Source organism: Cebus imitator, unplaced genomic scaffold (assembly GCF_001604975.1).
Source record: "Cebus imitator isolate Cc_AM_T3 unplaced genomic scaffold, Cebus_imitator-1.0 Scaffold38, whole genome shotgun sequence".
In the NCBI taxonomy this organism is placed as follows: Eukaryota; Metazoa; Chordata; class Mammalia; order Primates; family Cebidae; genus Cebus; species Cebus imitator.
In genome coordinates, this window is record NW_016107353.1 from 4,608,815 (window position 1) to 4,624,619 (window position 15,805).

At 48.4% G+C, this 15,805-nt stretch overlaps 2 protein-coding genes and 1 pseudogene across 5 annotated transcripts in view; 2 read left to right on the forward strand and 1 right to left on the reverse strand.

Moving 5' to 3' along the window:
- The first annotated feature begins 5,297 nt into the window (after positions 1 to 5,297).
- On the forward strand, positions 5,298 to 10,499 carry IL24 (interleukin 24). The gene is made up of 5 exons (XM_017525496.2): positions 5,298 to 6,203; positions 6,971 to 7,033; positions 8,139 to 8,297; positions 8,642 to 8,716; positions 9,598 to 10,499. The coding sequence occupies exons 1-5, from the start codon at positions 5,802 to 5,804 to the stop codon at positions 9,679 to 9,681; spliced, it is 783 nt and encodes a 260-aa protein (XP_017380985.1). The 5' UTR covers positions 5,298 to 5,801; the 3' UTR covers positions 9,682 to 10,499.
- A 418-nt stretch (positions 10,500 to 10,917) lies between these two features.
- FCMR (Fc fragment of IgM receptor) overlaps positions 10,918 to 15,805 on the reverse strand; it is a 22,269-nt gene continuing 17,381 nt past the window's right edge. For all 3 annotated transcript variants that reach the window (XM_017525492.2, XM_017525494.2, XM_037737381.1), the window contains 2 exons: positions 15,657 to 15,715; positions 10,918 to 11,713 (listed from right to left, as the gene is read on the reverse strand). In XM_017525492.2, the coding sequence (XP_017380981.1) occupies positions 11,585 to 11,713; positions 15,657 to 15,715 (188 nt within the window). In that variant the 3' untranslated portion in view covers positions 10,918 to 11,584. The remainder of the gene's footprint in view (positions 11,714 to 15,656; positions 15,716 to 15,805) is intronic.
- On the forward strand, positions 13,717 to 14,915 carry LOC108302089 (annotated as a pseudogene). The gene is made up of 2 exons (XR_001824191.2): positions 13,717 to 13,968; positions 14,037 to 14,915. The product of XR_001824191.2 is annotated as a 60S ribosomal protein L13a-like (transcript).

The window sequence follows — 15,805 nt, forward strand, 5'->3', positions numbered from 1 at the left end:
AAATAAATCACTTACTACACCAATGGCTCAGGGGAGAGGGAAGAATGACAAATGCCAGTTTAAGGGGATGTCCGCTCCTGGAATGACTACAGTTAACTCAGGGAAAAGAGCTAACGAACGCTCTGGTTATCCCATATCCATTACCACATGCATTTCCCAGCCAAATGGGGAGATAAAAATCTGTTTTCGAATGAAAATTTAACTCAATTCACTGGAAGAAAAATGACGATACAGCTTCCTCTTACCTTTTTGCTCTGAGGAAATTCTAATTAATATGTGAATTAATTCTGCTTTGCAAGGCCTTTGCATCCATCGGAAAGAGGGGAGGTTTAGGTTTAAGAGTGACCTCTTTATTGCCTCACACGGGAGTGGAAGTGGAGAAGGAACTCTGGCCCATGGTGGCTCAGTCCCTTTCTCTCCCGTTAGGTTTAAAGGATTTTGTAGGGGGTATGGAATGTGAGTAGATTTATTTCTCAAATGTGAAATTCAGTCTCTGCAGAGAGATATACAGGACAGAGACGGCATGAGATTATTAGAATAAAACCTCTGAATCTAATGAGTATTTTGGAGAAAAAAACAACAGCCTTGTATGTAAAGATTTATCTTTAGATATACTTTTCTTCTACCCATTATTTCTGTAAAACTCCTCAAGTTCCATCCTTTCATAGAGGTTAGTAGAGCTGCAGACCTTGGTCTGGTCCAGGAGAGAGTTTGGATAAAAATACATGAATCTGGACAAGAGGACCAGCCCCACTTCCTTCAACCTCTCAAAGTCTGAGACTTGGTGCTTCCCCAGAGGTGGGCCAGTGAGCCAGGTCTCCCCACCGTTCCCACCTGGCGGCCTCTGGCCACTGCCTTCCAACTTGCCATCTTGTTTTTCCCACTCCCCTGATCATCTGACCAGTCTACTGCCTCCCTTCCCAGTAAAGGTTATGTTCTTCTCTTTCTCTGTTCCTATTCCAGCTATTTCCCCCATAGCCACTGCTTCCTTCTAATCCAGGGTTGCTTACCTTCAGCACTATTGACCTTAGGTCATATAATTATTTGTGATGAGGGGCTGTCTTGTGCCCTATAGGCTGTTTAGCAGCATTCCCAGCCCATTCCACTAGATGCTAATAGCACCTCCCGGTTCTGATAACCAAAAATGTCCCCAGACATTGCCCAGTGTCCCGAGTATGGAGTCACCCCATTGAGATCCCCTAAATCAGTCCTTCCTCCTGTCACTTGGAGCTCTTCCTGATTAAGCATTTACCGCGGGGAAGACACTAACTCTTTCATGTGTTTTATGCTGATGCTTCTCAGAATTTAACGTACATAAGCATCACCTTGGAAGGTTCTTAAATCGCATATTCTAATTCAGTCATTTTTTGGAAGGGCTTGAGATTCTACTTTATTTTTATTTAGTTAGTTTTTTGAGACAGGGTCTTGCTCTGTCTCCCAGGGCAGAATGCAGCGGCAAGATCATGGCTCACTGCAGCCTCAACCCCCCCAGGCTCAAATGATCCTCCTGCCTCATCTTCCCAAGTAGCTGGGACCATAGGTATGTGCCATCACAACCAGCTAATTTTTACATATTTTTGTAGATGGGGTCTATGCCATGTTGCCTAGGCTGACCTCAAACTTCTGGGCTCAAGCGATCCTCCCACCTTGGCCTCCCAAAATGCTGGGATTACAGATGTGAGCCACTGCACCCAGCCCAAGCTTCTGCATTTCTAACAAGATCCCAGATAATGCTATTACTGCTGGCTCATGGACCACACCTGGCGATCAGAGCTGCAGGTCATCCCATCCTCATGGTCTTAATATTTCACAAGTAAGGAAGCTGAGACTCAGAGGGCTCATATGTGGCTCAATCACATTTTGAACCCAGGTCTGCCTGCCTCCAAAGCCTGTGCAACTAGATTCTTAGTTGATGTTGGGCCAATGTCTCTAGGTTCTCTCCTTGCCCTTCCTTCTCAGGTAATGATGCTCTGATAAGCTCATCAGAGGCTGAGGCCCAGGCACGTGTTTGCCTAAACTATCCATGTTGTATGATTCCTTTCTCAGACAGAGTGAGCTACTCATAATCCCAGGTGTATCCTGCGGTCAGCCAAGGTGTATCCATGACCTCATGCCTCTGTTCCAGCCTGCCCTGTAACAGCTCATCCCGCGTGCCTGCCCTCCCCGCCTATCTGCAGATGGTAGTCTACAATTGCAGCTGCCCTCGGGGCTCATTTTCCCTCTCAGCTTCCTGCCTTAGCTGTCTCCTGCCTCCCACTCACCTATTACTCCAGCACTTTCACCTGGTCTTTTTTCTGTCTCATCACTGCCTCTTGACATCTTTATCTCATGGTCGTTAGTTAGGGGTTCTTGGTAATGCCCTAAATCCTCACAGGGGAAAAGAGAGTGTGCTGGGGGGCTGTGCCTGGTTCTGGAGGGTAAGACTCAGGCCCTCCAGGAACAAAGGATTCCTGCTGGTGGCAGGTATAGCCGAGCAGGCTGCTGGCCAAGGATTGCATAGGAGTGTTTTGTTTGCTTAAGAAAATAAACAACATGGAGTACGAGATGGAGGGAGGGGGTGTGGTGCCAGAGAGGTTGGGAAGAGTCTGCCACGGGCCTGTGCTATTCACTCTCTTCTTTTCTTTGATCTCCACTGAGCTGGAGGAGGTTATCCTGTCCCCCATGTCACATCCCTACTTCCGTTTCTCAAGCCTGGACCCAGGTTGGGCAAACTCTTCCTGTAAAGAACCAGCTAGGGAATATTTTAGGCTCTGCGTGCCATATGGTCTCAGTCACAACTACTCATCTCTGCCTCTGTAGCACAAAAGCAATTAGCGACAATATGTCAACAAACGGGCTTGGCTGTGACCCACGAAAACTTCATTTATGGACACTGAAACCTGAAAATACTGGCTTTCTTTTGGTTTCTTCCCCCAATCATTAAAAAATGTAAAAACTTCTCTTAGGTTGCAAGGTGAAGCCGTTCTCAGCTTAGCAGTGGCAGGATTTGGCTTGTGACCTACAGTTGGCCAATCCCTGATTCCCAAATGTATTCCTCAGGGATGTGGGCAAACACTTATGGGAAATACTGGATGAAACAGAATTAAGAGGCACAGACATTTCCAGGACGGGCTAGCACATGCCAGGGCTCTCTAACTGACCTCATTAGGACTCATTTGTTCCATGGAGAATCTTGCAAGACAAGAATTCCTCAAGCCTAGAGTCTGAGGACTGTGCTTTGGGAAACATCGCTCTGCTCAATGCCCTCACTGGGTACACGGTGGAGTCTAGAGCTGAGTGCCTTGCTAGCTGGAGATAGGGCCACAGCTCTTGACTGCACTGGCCCTCTTGGTATATCACACTGTCTGTGTCCCCTGAGTGGTTCAGAGCCACATAGGCCAAGACTAGCCCACCAGAGCACCAGGGCTCCCAGCTTTCTGGGCTTGTCCATGTATACACTTCCTTATTCTTCCTGGTTTCCAGAACCTAAGGTGACGCATATTTTGGTTGAGTGATTTAACCCTAGGAATCATGGGTAGCTGCATGTCAGGAAATGCTTCTAAACTTCCTGGCACTGATGGGTTAAAGGAGAGGTCCTTACAGGTTATCCCTCGCTGTGGACTACTGTCCCAGCATGAACAGGGCATAATGATGAATTATTTTGAATTATTTTTGATAACAACTTAATGAATTATTTTTGATGCATAATTTTGAATTATTTTGACAGTAAGGAGACTCGTGTGTGCTGCACAGTAATAATGTATTTACATGTGTACAGACTTTACCAATTACCTCTGTGTTGATTTTGCATTTGTTTCTTACACTTGCCCTTGGGGGGAAGTGGGACAGATTTCTAAGAAATTTATACATGCAGAGATTGCAGCTCAGAGAAGCTAATAGACTTGCCCCTGCCCACATAGCCAGTGGCAGAGCCTGAACTCAGGCCCAGCTCTCATCTCACCTCAGGGGCTGCTTTCCAGATCACCCTATTGTCTTAAAGTGAAGGGTGACTAGGCAATTAAGTAATACTCTAGGAAAGCATGACAAATTTCCCTTTCTCCACCTCCCTCTTTTTCCTCCACCCCTGCCCCCTCAGCCCCCATATATATGCCCAAATCTCCACAAACCTTGCTTGCCTGCAAATTTTTACTTCTAAAACAACTTCCGTGGCTGAGACAGGAACCTTTTACCCATAGCTACGTCTCTGATTGGTGAATGGTAAGCGTGCCTGTCTAACTTCTCTTCTGCAAAAAGAACCAGTCCCCTCCAGACAGCGAGCCCTCAAGCATCACTTACAGGACCAGAGGTGAGCATGGGGGATTCTTGGGTACTTTTCTTTGAAGCACTAGACTTCTGCTTTATTTGTGAATGGGGGTTGAGGCTGGGACAGCAGAAGTCAACTTTTTGAGTGTTGATGTAGGGACAAGACATTACTGTGATGAGGAGCTGCTTTCGCCAATTTAACACCAGGAAGAATTGAGGCTGCTAGGGAGGAAGACCGGGAGGAATGTGAGACTGAGAGATGGATTTTCAGTACAGGCTGCAAAACCTGTGGAGTTTAGCTGGGCACGGTGGCTCCTGCCTGTAATCCCAGCACTTTGGGAGGCCAAGGCAGGCAGATCACTTAAGGTCAGGAGTTTGAGACCAGCCTGGCCAACATGGTGAAATCCCGTCTCTACAAAAATATTAGCTGGGCATGTGTTTTCAATATTTTCAGATACAAAAATCCCAGCTACTCAGGAGACTGAGGCATGAGAATCACTTGAACCTGGTAGGCAGAGGTTACAGTGATCCGAGATCACGCCACTGCACTTCAGCTTGGATGACAGAATGAGATCCTATCTAAAAAAAAAAAGAGCCTGTGGAGTTTGAAAGAACAGAATGAGAAGACATTGAGGGAGATGCTGAAGCACAGCCCCTACCCCTCATGACCTCTAACCCAGGGTCGTCGCCTCCCTAGCCCAAGTGCTGGCAGAACCGGGTCTTTGTTCTTCCTCCCAGTCTAGGGGTGGGAGGCAGTTCCTTCAGGTGTCAGACCAGTGCCTGGTGTAAGAAAGGTTCTTAAATGGTTGTGGAAAGAAGTACAAAAGAAAGGGAAGGAGTGGGAAAGGGAGGGAGCAAGGGAGGAAGGGAGGAAGGAAGGGAGGAAGGGAGGAAAGAAGGAAGGAAGGGAGAGAGGGAGGGAGGGAGGGAAGGAGGAAGGAGAGAGGGAGGGAAAGGGCAAAGGGCAAAGAAGGCAGGTAGAAAGAAATTCTCTGCATCAGTTATAATAAATGCATAATGGTGTTAGGTTCCCCAGCTTGGAGACTCTTCACACAGTGCTTCCCAATTGGCACTTCAGAGGGAGGCTTTGGAGATGATTCATCTGGAAATCTGATATATCTCTCTTACTTGGTTACTTAAAAAGTGAATTCTTAAACTCAAGAGTGAACGGTTAGTGGAGGCGGCAGAGTGGTTAGTGGAGGTGCAGGACTCCCCTGTCCTGCCCTCCGTGCCCCTCCCCAGAACTAGGATTAATCCCATACTCCCTTGTGATGAGGAGTGAGGGACAGCCGTCTCCTGGGGAGGAGAAAAAGACTTGCCTTCCTATGTGTGCCTGGTGACTTAAGGGCATAACTTGTACAAGCACACATCTAGTTCAACTCTTTGTTTTCCTGGGTTTGGACTCCCCAGATGTGGCACATTAGAACCTCCCATTTCTCCACTCTTCTCGGTCAAATTCTGACTCACAGATTTGAGGCAAGAGAGAACTGTGATGGAGGAGGAGGAGGTGCAGGGCGTGTGGGCGTGAATGGGCAAGGTGGGGAAGAGCAGGTGGAGAGATGGCAAGACCAGCGGCCTTAAGTTGGAGGGGCAGAAAGACCCCTGCCTCACGCCAGTGCACCCTTGGCCACCGGTTTGCAATAGTCTCAATTTTCCCATTCAGGAGCCCCAGGGATTGGCCTGGGCAGACCCTCAGAGCATTTTTCCAGGGCATATCACTCTGGGTGAGAGGGCCTGCCTCAGGAGCTGCCTCCCTTTCTTTCAGCAGACCCTCCTGTCCCCCTTTGCTGGCGATGGCCTCTCGAATGCAGATGGCTGCGCTCACTTGCTTGAGTCTCCTGCTTCTCTGGAGCCAGGTGCCAGGGGCCCAGGGCCAAAAATTCCAATTTGGGCCCTGCCAAGTGAAGGGAGTTCTTCCCCAGAAACTGTGGGAAGCCTTCTGGGCTGTGAAGGACACTATGGTGAGTCAAGTGCTGTTCTGGACCCAGCCATGGGGGCTCTGAGGGCCAGGGGGTCGGGGGGCAGAGGGAAGATGCTATTTTATGATTCTGGAGCCCTTCAAAGCTTGCTAATCAGTTTCCCATATAATAACTCTGAGGCCAGAAGGCATCACAAACCCCATTTACACATGAGGAAACGGGGGCTCAGAAAAAAATGTGACCAGTCTCCAGTGACATAAACAGAGCCCAAGGGAAACCATGAAGAGAGCTAGATTCATCCAGGCTTTGTCCTGAACGGAGTCGTCAGCTCTAAATCTGAGAACCAGAATGAATGGCTGGGCTGCGGAGGAAGCTCCGAGGGCGAGAGGCAGCTCTGAGGTATAGGCTGTCTGCCCTCACACCCCGCTTCCTCACCATGTGGAACATGGAGCCAAAATCCTGTCCACAGTGGTCCTTAAAGCAGATAGGCTTATTTCCTCCCATCTCAAATGACCAGAGGCATCAATCAGCTTCCTTGTCGAATCTGTGTTCAGGCTCTAAGAATTAAGAAATCCTGGGACTCCATTTGCTTCTTGGGGGCCAAGCTTGGTCATTTTCATGGCTGCAACTTTGTCTCCCCTGGCCATAAGCCTGTTCAGCACAGCCTTTCCTGGGTCCTCCTTTGGTCCCTCTGGCCTTTGAGATCTCACAGACTGGATTTAGGGGTCTAGGGAAGCAGCACGTATTTACAGCGCTGGTTTCTATGCGGACCCCTAACCTGGAAATATCTTTTCTTTCTGTTTGCAAAGCAGGCTCAAGATAACATCACGAGTGTCCGGCTGCTGCGGCAGGAAGTTCTGCAGAATGTCTCGGTAATCCCACCTTGGGGATACCACCCTCTGTGGTTCTGTTCTACTATGGGTGGGAGTGCAAGGATTTCTTAGGGGAGGTTGATGAAAGCCCTTCACTTCTTCCCTGGACTGACCTTACATAGAATAGGGCCAGGCTGTGAGCCAGGGAAGTCAGTGTCTGGGGTTGTAGTATGTGTATGCGTTGGTACTGGGAGCAGGCGAGGTGGAGGCTTGTAAACATCTTTCTCCATTTAGACAGAGAATTACATATTTCTCTTTTACTTGTGTAGGCCCCGTGGACATCTACTCAGGTTCATGTCCCCTCTTCCATCTTCATCCTTTTCTCTAGGTCCATTTTCCTGGGTCCTCCCTTAGTCCCTATGGCCTTTGATATCTCCCGGACTGGATAGATTCAGGGGTCTAGGGAAGCAGCACGTATTTGCAGAGTTGGTTTCTATGCTGACCCCTAACATGGAGACATCTTTTCCTTCTGTTTGCAAAGCAAGCTCATGACTAAAGATAGTATCTAGCAAAAGGTTTCATCCTTTCTTTCACCATGGTCAGGTAGACTATGTTATCATGGGTGGGTCATCATCTTCTTATCACCCATCTAGTGGGCACAAACCTACTGAGCCCTAAGCCCTGGAAGATGTGGTGCTTCAGGAGCTTGAGAGGGCTGGAGTGCAATTGCTGTGTCCAAAGATATTAGTTTCACCTGATTTCTTCTGTTCTCAGCCAACTCTCTACCACCAAGTCCAAGTTCAAGTGCTTTTCAGGGTCCGTCACATCCCCACAGCTGTTAAAGAAGCCATGTGGCAGAGAAGAAAGATAATATTAACCAGATAGGCAGTCAGGAATCCTGGGAGCTTGGCTGTGTCTGCAACTGATTTACTATGTGACCTAGGGCAGGTCATTTCTCTCCCTGGGTCCTGGTTCCTCCTGTCAAACAAAGGTGCTGCTTTCCATGGCCCCTGAAAGGCTCCTACAGATCTAAGGTTCATCATCACCTCCTAGAAGATCCCTATCTCTGCTGTGCTTATCTTGTCTTGGGTGGCATGAGGGTCATTCTTCCAGGGGCCAGGGTGGGCAGAGGCATTGGCTCAGCAGTGACCCAGACCTTCCCCAGGCTGCTGAGAGCTGTTACCTTGTCCACACCCTGCTGGAGTTCTACTTGAAAACTGTTTTCAAAAACTACCACGATAGAACAGTTGAAGTTAGGACTCTGAAGTCATTCTCCACTCTGGCCAACAACTTCGTTCTCATCGTGTCACAACTGCAACCCAGCGTGAGTATCACAGGCTCTGGATACTGGCAGTTCTGGGTTCCAGTCTAGGTCTCCTTCCAATCCACTGGGTGACCCTCTGCAAAGTCCTCCACCTCCCTGGGCTTCAGTTTGTTATCTGTAAAATGGGGATGAACACTCCTGCCTGGCAGGATTGCTGTGAGAATTACAGGAGGCAGCCCCTGTCACAAGGTGGGAGTTTGGTATTGGGCACCTTGGGGATGCAGGATTCAGACCTGGCCTCTCAGGCTTTGGGAACCCCTGTGGCATTGTCAGGAAAAGTGAGAGGGAGCTTGTATCTGCTTCTACCTAAAACTTGGCACAATTTATTTTTCCATGTTATACAGCAGGAAAATGAGATGTTTGCCATCAGAGACAGTGCACACAGGCGGTTTCTGCTATTCCGGAGAGCATTTAAACAGGTAAGGCTAAGAGCTGAGAGCTTCTCCATCCAGCAGAATAGACTAAGCTGAACTGTCACATAAGGGCACTTTAGAGACCCAGTGCAGAATGTAATGCAGGGGACACCATCAGCTTTGCCCCAACCCCCCCGACTTAGCAGGAGCACAGGTATATTTGCAGAAGTATCATAAACTAAGTGATCTTTTTTTCTTCCAGTTTTCAAGTCAAAGTGCTTTTATATTTCCTTCCTACAAGATGATTTTACTAGAGGAATTTTGCCTGTCTTTTGTGGGTATTTGAGCTGGGCAACTGAAGTCAGAAGAGAGGGAGAAAGAAGGGAGAAGCCCCATCCCCACCCATAGACACCTGCAGTATTTTTCATGGTGCTCAAATTGTCTAGTTGTGAAAAACAATTATGGGAAATTATACTGGCTTTTCCAAAACTATGACAACAAAACCCACATTTCATCCCTAGCCCTCCTCAAAACACAAATGATTTTGATCACTTTTTGAGGAAGAGATGCATCAGCCTATAAATAAATAGTGAAGATCACATCTGATGGAGAGGGGCCAACTGGGCTCACTTCACCTGTGCGGTGGATTCAGATGGTGGGCCACATCCACCCCATACTGGAGTTTGTGGTACCTGTTATTCGGGGTGCCATATGCTTTCCCCTTGTTCTTTGCCCACAATTACTCACTGTCCTGTTTGTCCTCACCCCTGAAGCAGACAAACACATGTAGACGGAGGAAAAGTGACAGGCAGGTGAGCGTATCAGAGGTCACCCAAAAGTGACCCATCCCATGGATTGGAGTCAGGTCTATTTCAGGCATGGCAGGTTGGAAGAAAGACTATTCTCATAGCTAACATGGCTGACCTTGAACCCTCCTTTCCCTTTAGTTGGACATGGAAGCAGCTCTGACCAAAGCCCTTGGGGAAGTGGATGTTCTTCTGACCTGGATGCAGAAATTCTACAAGTTCTGAATGTCTAGACCAGGACTCCATTCCACCTCCACCAGACCATTCCCTGTGTCATTTCAAACAGACTCCCTTCCTATGCTGTTCACTGGACACTTGACACCCTTGGCCATGGGTCCCATTTTTGGCCCAGGAATATTATCAAAGAAGTCATTCTTTAAGCAGCCCCAGCGAGAGTCAGGGAAGGTGCCTCTGGATGCTGTGGAGTCTACAGAGAAGATTCCTGTATTTATTACAACGCTATTTAATTAATGTCAGTATTTCAACTGATGTTCTATTTATTTGTGAGACTATAAGTTCCATGAAGACAGCAGAATATTGTGCCCCATGCTCCTCCTTTACCCCTCACAATCCTTGCCACAGTGTGGGGCAGTGGAGGGGTGCTCACTAAGTACTTAATAAACTGTGGTTTTAATTTTTTTTGCCTGTCTTTGGATTATTGAAAAACAGAGGGGTGCTGGGATGTAAAACTGAACTTTAGAGAATGGAAATCACACTGTCTTCTGATATCTGCAGGGACAGAGCATTGGTGGGCATGGGGGTGTGGGGAAGAGACATCAGTTTGAAAAGTAAATGATAAAAGATAAAACGTGGATTAAAGTGCCCAGCACAAAGCAGATGCTAACATTTCATTTTCCACCCACACTCAACAGCTTACCCCATCATCCCTTTTCCTTGGTGCCTTTTTTTTTTTTTATCCTAGTCATTCTTCCCTAATCTGCCACTTGAGTGTCAAGCTGACCTGCTGATGATGACATTGCACCTGGATGTACTGTCCAATCTGTGATGACACTCCCTGCTGATAAAAGGCAACACAACTCAAAGCTGGCAGCCTTTCTTTTCTATTTCTGGATGAATGCCCAGCGAGACTGTGTTGTATAGCCAGAAAAGGCCTTCTTCCCAAAAGCAAGGCTGGGCATCTAGCCTCAAGCTCTGGTTGAACTTTGTGGTCGCTATCAATCTGAAGATGTAACCTCTGACTATGACCTTGTTCCAAAAACTTAGACAAAAATTATATGTAGGAGGTGGGATATCTCTTTTTCCATGACATAAGTGCTACTGCAGAGCCCTGGCCACCCAGGAACTCCTGACTGTTTTCCTTCCTCACCTTGCTATGTGTTGTCTGGAACTGGCAAAGAAATGAGGAACATTTGTGAAAGCTGAGAAATATAATAGTTTTGCATGACTAAAATAGACCAAAGTTAAGTGCACAAATATCAGCATCAGGCTATGGAAGAAAGATAAAGAGATGGCAAAGACTTTTTAATATGCAAATCTCACTAACAAGCTCGGTTCTGAAAATTTAGAATACATCATCACACCAAGATAAATTGCCCTTAGCATATAACTTGAGATAAGTAGATGTTCACTAGCAGGTGCTAACTTTTGGATCAGGGCAAAGCCATTTCTGGGAGTGTTTTCATACTAGACCCCTGCCTAGTCCATGGGGCTGAGGCTTATCCACATAACTCAGAAAATGAGACTTCTATTTGTGTAAGACCCAAACCTGGGAAGGATGCCTGAGAATAGTTCTGCCTCTGCCCCAGCCTGATGCCATGTAATCTAGAGCCTAGGCAGCAACAACCCTGTGGTCAAAGACATTGAAGAAACACACTGCAAATCCCATAGCCTGTTAGATGGCTTAAAAAGGAAGCAAGTCGCATTGTGACAACTGCTCTGCATGCCTCGACCTTACCAGTTGACTATAGGGGGCTGCTAAGGTGTGCAAGAGGACCTGGGGGCAGAGCCACGCTCAGGGCATAGATAGAAGGGGATGGGATTTGAGATGGGGCAGGGGAAGTGATGATGACTCTGAGAACACATGAAGCAGGTATTGGATATCAGCAGACAGGCGAGACTCCTTGGCACCACAGTCTGGGCCTGGGGTCAGGGGACAGCTGGGGAGTTGTCAGGCAGGAACATTGATGTAGTCATTTGAATCACTGTCCTCCATCTTGGCGGCAGGCTGGAAGTAGAGGCTCGCGTATTCACAGCTGGTCTTCAGGGACGGGGTATGGAGCCAGGGAGATTCAGACACCTGGGGACAATGAAAGAGGCATCACTGGATCTGGATAGGGTGATTTTAATATCTCCCCAGGTGGATTTTCGTAGCAGACAATGGGGCGTGGACATGGCTGCTGAGTTCCACAAGGCAAAGGCACAGAGGCGGCTCAGCTCCATCAAGTGCCGTAACCCTGGGGATTTTCGTACTGGTGCCTCACCCGAGGTAACTGGAAATCACTGAGGCCTAATGTAGGCAGGAAATACCTTAAATGGGGCTCAGAGTAAAATCATGTGGCTAAACATGGGCCTGAAAGAGACCCAGCTGCCACAGGAGTATCCCCTGGGGGATAAGATGCTGTGACTTGTGGAATAAATATGCATCTTCTTAGGAAGTTATTCAGAAGTAGGGTGAGTCACCCTCTGCACCATTGTAAGGCTCAGAGATGCTGTGATGTGGAGTTGTGACAGTGCCTTCCAGGAAGGGGATGGGTGGTGAAGGGGATAAGATGGCAGCCCACAAGGCACACTGGTGCTCCTCTTCCCAAGAAGGAAACTTCAGGATCATCCACCTTGAGGATGGTCAGTTTTCAGAAGACAGGACTGTGCCAAAGAAGAAGGCCACGAGGGGGATGGTTATGTATTTAAACACAAGCTCTGAGAACTAGATGACCAGCACCCTGAATACAGTAGGCATTCCATAAGTACTCATTGAAAGGAACTTTTATATATTTTGTACTTTACTAAAGAGGGAAGCAGCAGCAGCTTGCTTCGAAAAAATGCCTTCCATCAGTTAAGGAAATAAGAAGTCACAAAACAGAAAAGAAATAAAAGGAAGGTGGAAAAGAGAAGTAACAATGAGAGCAAAGAAAACTAAGAACGAAAATTAGATGGTCCTGGTATAAATGTCAGTGAGGATGAAACTCAGTCAAGTAATCAATGAAAGACAGCTAATAAGCACATGTGGGTGGCACTCCCCTTAGATGATGTAAGACCAGTCAAGAAAAACCTGGATCCCAGAACAGCTCAAGGTGTCAACCTGAAGCAAATTAACCAGCACATAACAATAGGAGAAATGATGCACGAAATTGAAGGTGACACAGAGAAAAGAGAAATATCAAGATGCATATCTTTTGCACACTGTCTTCGATTATGTTTTAACTTTCTTTCTTTGATAATAACGAACGTTTTAGATTTGTTTAAAAATAAACAAAAATGTATCTTTCACTGCTTGTTATAGTTCATCATTTAACTTACTTGGCTTAAGAAATGGAAATACTCCCCGTGGAGATTATAATAATGAATCACTAAGCATAGGCACCTTGTTATAAATTTGTTCCATCAAGTTTTTTGCCCCTAATAGTGGGAATGAGAGTTTCAAGTAGAGAGGCAGGGTCAGCTTGGAGCAAGGTGCAGGCCCAGGTGAGGGTCTGTGTGGTCACAGGGCAGTTTCAGAGAAAAGGGCTGCTGGAAAGACGGAGTGGACAGACAGTGTTGCACCACCGCCACGCAGATTCACACCTTCTCTAGCGGGGGGCGGGGAAGGGCCAGCCAGAGAAGCCAGAGGGGACTGCGCAGAACTGCCTCTTGTTGCTGGGTACCACTCTTCCCTTTTTAGCCAGGCCCACTATTGATCAGCTGGGGATGACATTTTTCAGCCTCCCTTGAAGGGAGGGTCACTTCCCTTCAAGGGAAAGTTAAGTTTCAGCCTGTAGGACACAAGTGGAAATGGTGGGAAACTTCAGGGTCATGGGCTTAAGAAGCAGCATTCTCTTCCTCCCTCCTGTGAGCTGGGATGTGCACACGGTCCTGGTGCCTGAGTACAGGTACTGACCACGAAGCAGGCGAGACTCCAAAGGACCGTACAGCAAACAGGCGGAGGGAATTTCAGTCTGGAGACGACCCCTTGGCTCACGGGCTCAGGCCACCTCTTCCCGTCTCTGTGCCTCTGAGCCTTTACTTGAGGAGAGGGAAGTAGGCTTCCACTGCCTAAGCCTTGTCTTTTGGAGTCGGCTGCATTAACTTAATCTACACTCAAAACAGGGATCTTCTCTTCCCAGATGGCTGCCGAAGATGGCGGAGGTGCAGGTCCTCAATGGTCGAGGCCATCTCCTGGGCCGCCTGGCGGCCATCGTGGCTAAGCAGGCACTGCTGAGCTGGAAGGTGGTGGTCATACGCTGCGAGGGCATCAACATTTCTAGCAATTTCTACAGAAACAAGTTGAAGTACCAGTTTTCCTACGCAAGCAGATGAACACCAATTCTTTCAGAGGCCCCTACCACTTCCGGGACCCCGCCACTTCCGGGACCCCGCCACTTCCGGGACCCCGCCACTTCCGGGACCCCGCCACTTCCGGGCCACCAGTGGCATCTTCCGGCGGACCGTGCGAGGCATGCTGCCCCGCGGGGCCAAGTGAGGCCAGGCTGCCCTGGAGCACCCCAACATGTTTGACGGCATCCCACCACCCTAGGACAAGAAAAAGCGGGCGGTGGTTCTTGCTGCTCTCAAGGCCGTGAGTCTGAAGCCTACAAGAAAGTTTGCCTATCTGGGGCACCTGGCTCACGAGGTTGGCTGGAAGAACCAGGCAGTGACAGCCACCGTGGAGGAGAAGAGGAAGGAGAAGGCCAAGATCCCCTACCAGAAGAAGAAACAGCTCATGAGACTACGGAAACAGGCCGAGAAGAACGTGGAGGAGAAAACTGACAAATACACAGAGGTCCTCAAGACCCACGGACTCCTGGTCTGAGCCTGGTAAAGACTGTTAATTCCTCATGCTTGGCCTGCCTGCTCTTCCTCCATCCTCATCCTGGAATGTGCGGGACCCGGGGGCAGCAGCAGTCCGGGTGCCACAGGCAGCCTGGGACATAGGAAGCTGGGAGCAAGGAAAGGGTCTTAGTCACTGCCTTCTGAGATTACTTGAAAGCACTCGGAGAATTGTGCAGGTGTAATTATCTATGACCAATAGGAAGAGCAAGCAGTTCCTATTAGCAAAAGGGAGTACGAAGACTAATTGGAGGGGCCCTACCTTGTGAGTGGGGCATTTGTTTAACTTTCCACCTGGTCCTATACTATACTCTGCAGCTGTTAGAATGTGCAAGCGCTTGAGGACACCATAAGCTTGCTGTTGTACAAAGGGTATTTATAGGAGCATAGCATGGGAAGATGGGCAACCAAGGGGTTACAGGCATTGCCCGTGCTCCTCACCTGTATTTTGCAATCAGAATCAAATCACTTAAAAACAAACAAACAAACAAACAAAAAAAACTAGGAGTTTTTACCACACCCTTTAAAATTTTTTTAAATTCTGGGTTCTGCCTGTTTTGGACACTGTATGCTACTTTAGAGAATAAAAAGCTTTCTCATCTCAGTTCTTAAAGATGAATGAAGGCTTTCTACCCAACCATCCATCAGTGGCTGTTAATGGAAACTCGAGTTCCCTCCGTCCACTCTGGATCTAAACCTGAATCCTCCTCACTGAAGGTGTTGAATCCTGTCTACATCTCTCCTAAGTCATCCTCTAGACCAGGCCTAACTGCCTCCAGTGAAGGATAAATTACCTCCTCTCACCTTCGAGAGCTTACCAGAAAGTTCTCGCGCACAGGAGGGTGAAACTGGGGAGTTTCCACCTTAGGACCTCCTAGAAATCGAATCTCCTCCACCAGAAAGCCTTTCACGCAACTGTGGAACTGCTGCCTATCATTCCCTGCTAAGCCAGCGGCATCCAGCACGCAGGTATCCCTTGACAACTGCTTGGCTAGAAGCCACTGAACCAGGTTTACACAGTTCCGGTATTCAACCTCCTGACACCGAAGAAGGAGGAAACTGAAACAACTTGTTCCTCGGCTCAGGGCCCAGGAGCTGCTGGGAAACCCGCTTTCTAGATCACTGCGGCAGCGCAGGGAGCTGCATTCGGGTCCCGCCCAGGGCTGGGGCTGCCGAGTCGGGACGCGGCTGCCAATCACCGCCGGAGCGGAGCTTACCTGCAGCAGGGTGGGGGACAACGGCGCCCTCGAGCCTGGAACTGGGGTCTCCCCATTGCCTAGGGAACAGCGAGGGCGGGGTGAGGCGGTGGCCCAGGCTCCAGCCCCACCCTCCAACTGCAGTGTCCCGCGCCCCCTGCCCCCAGGCC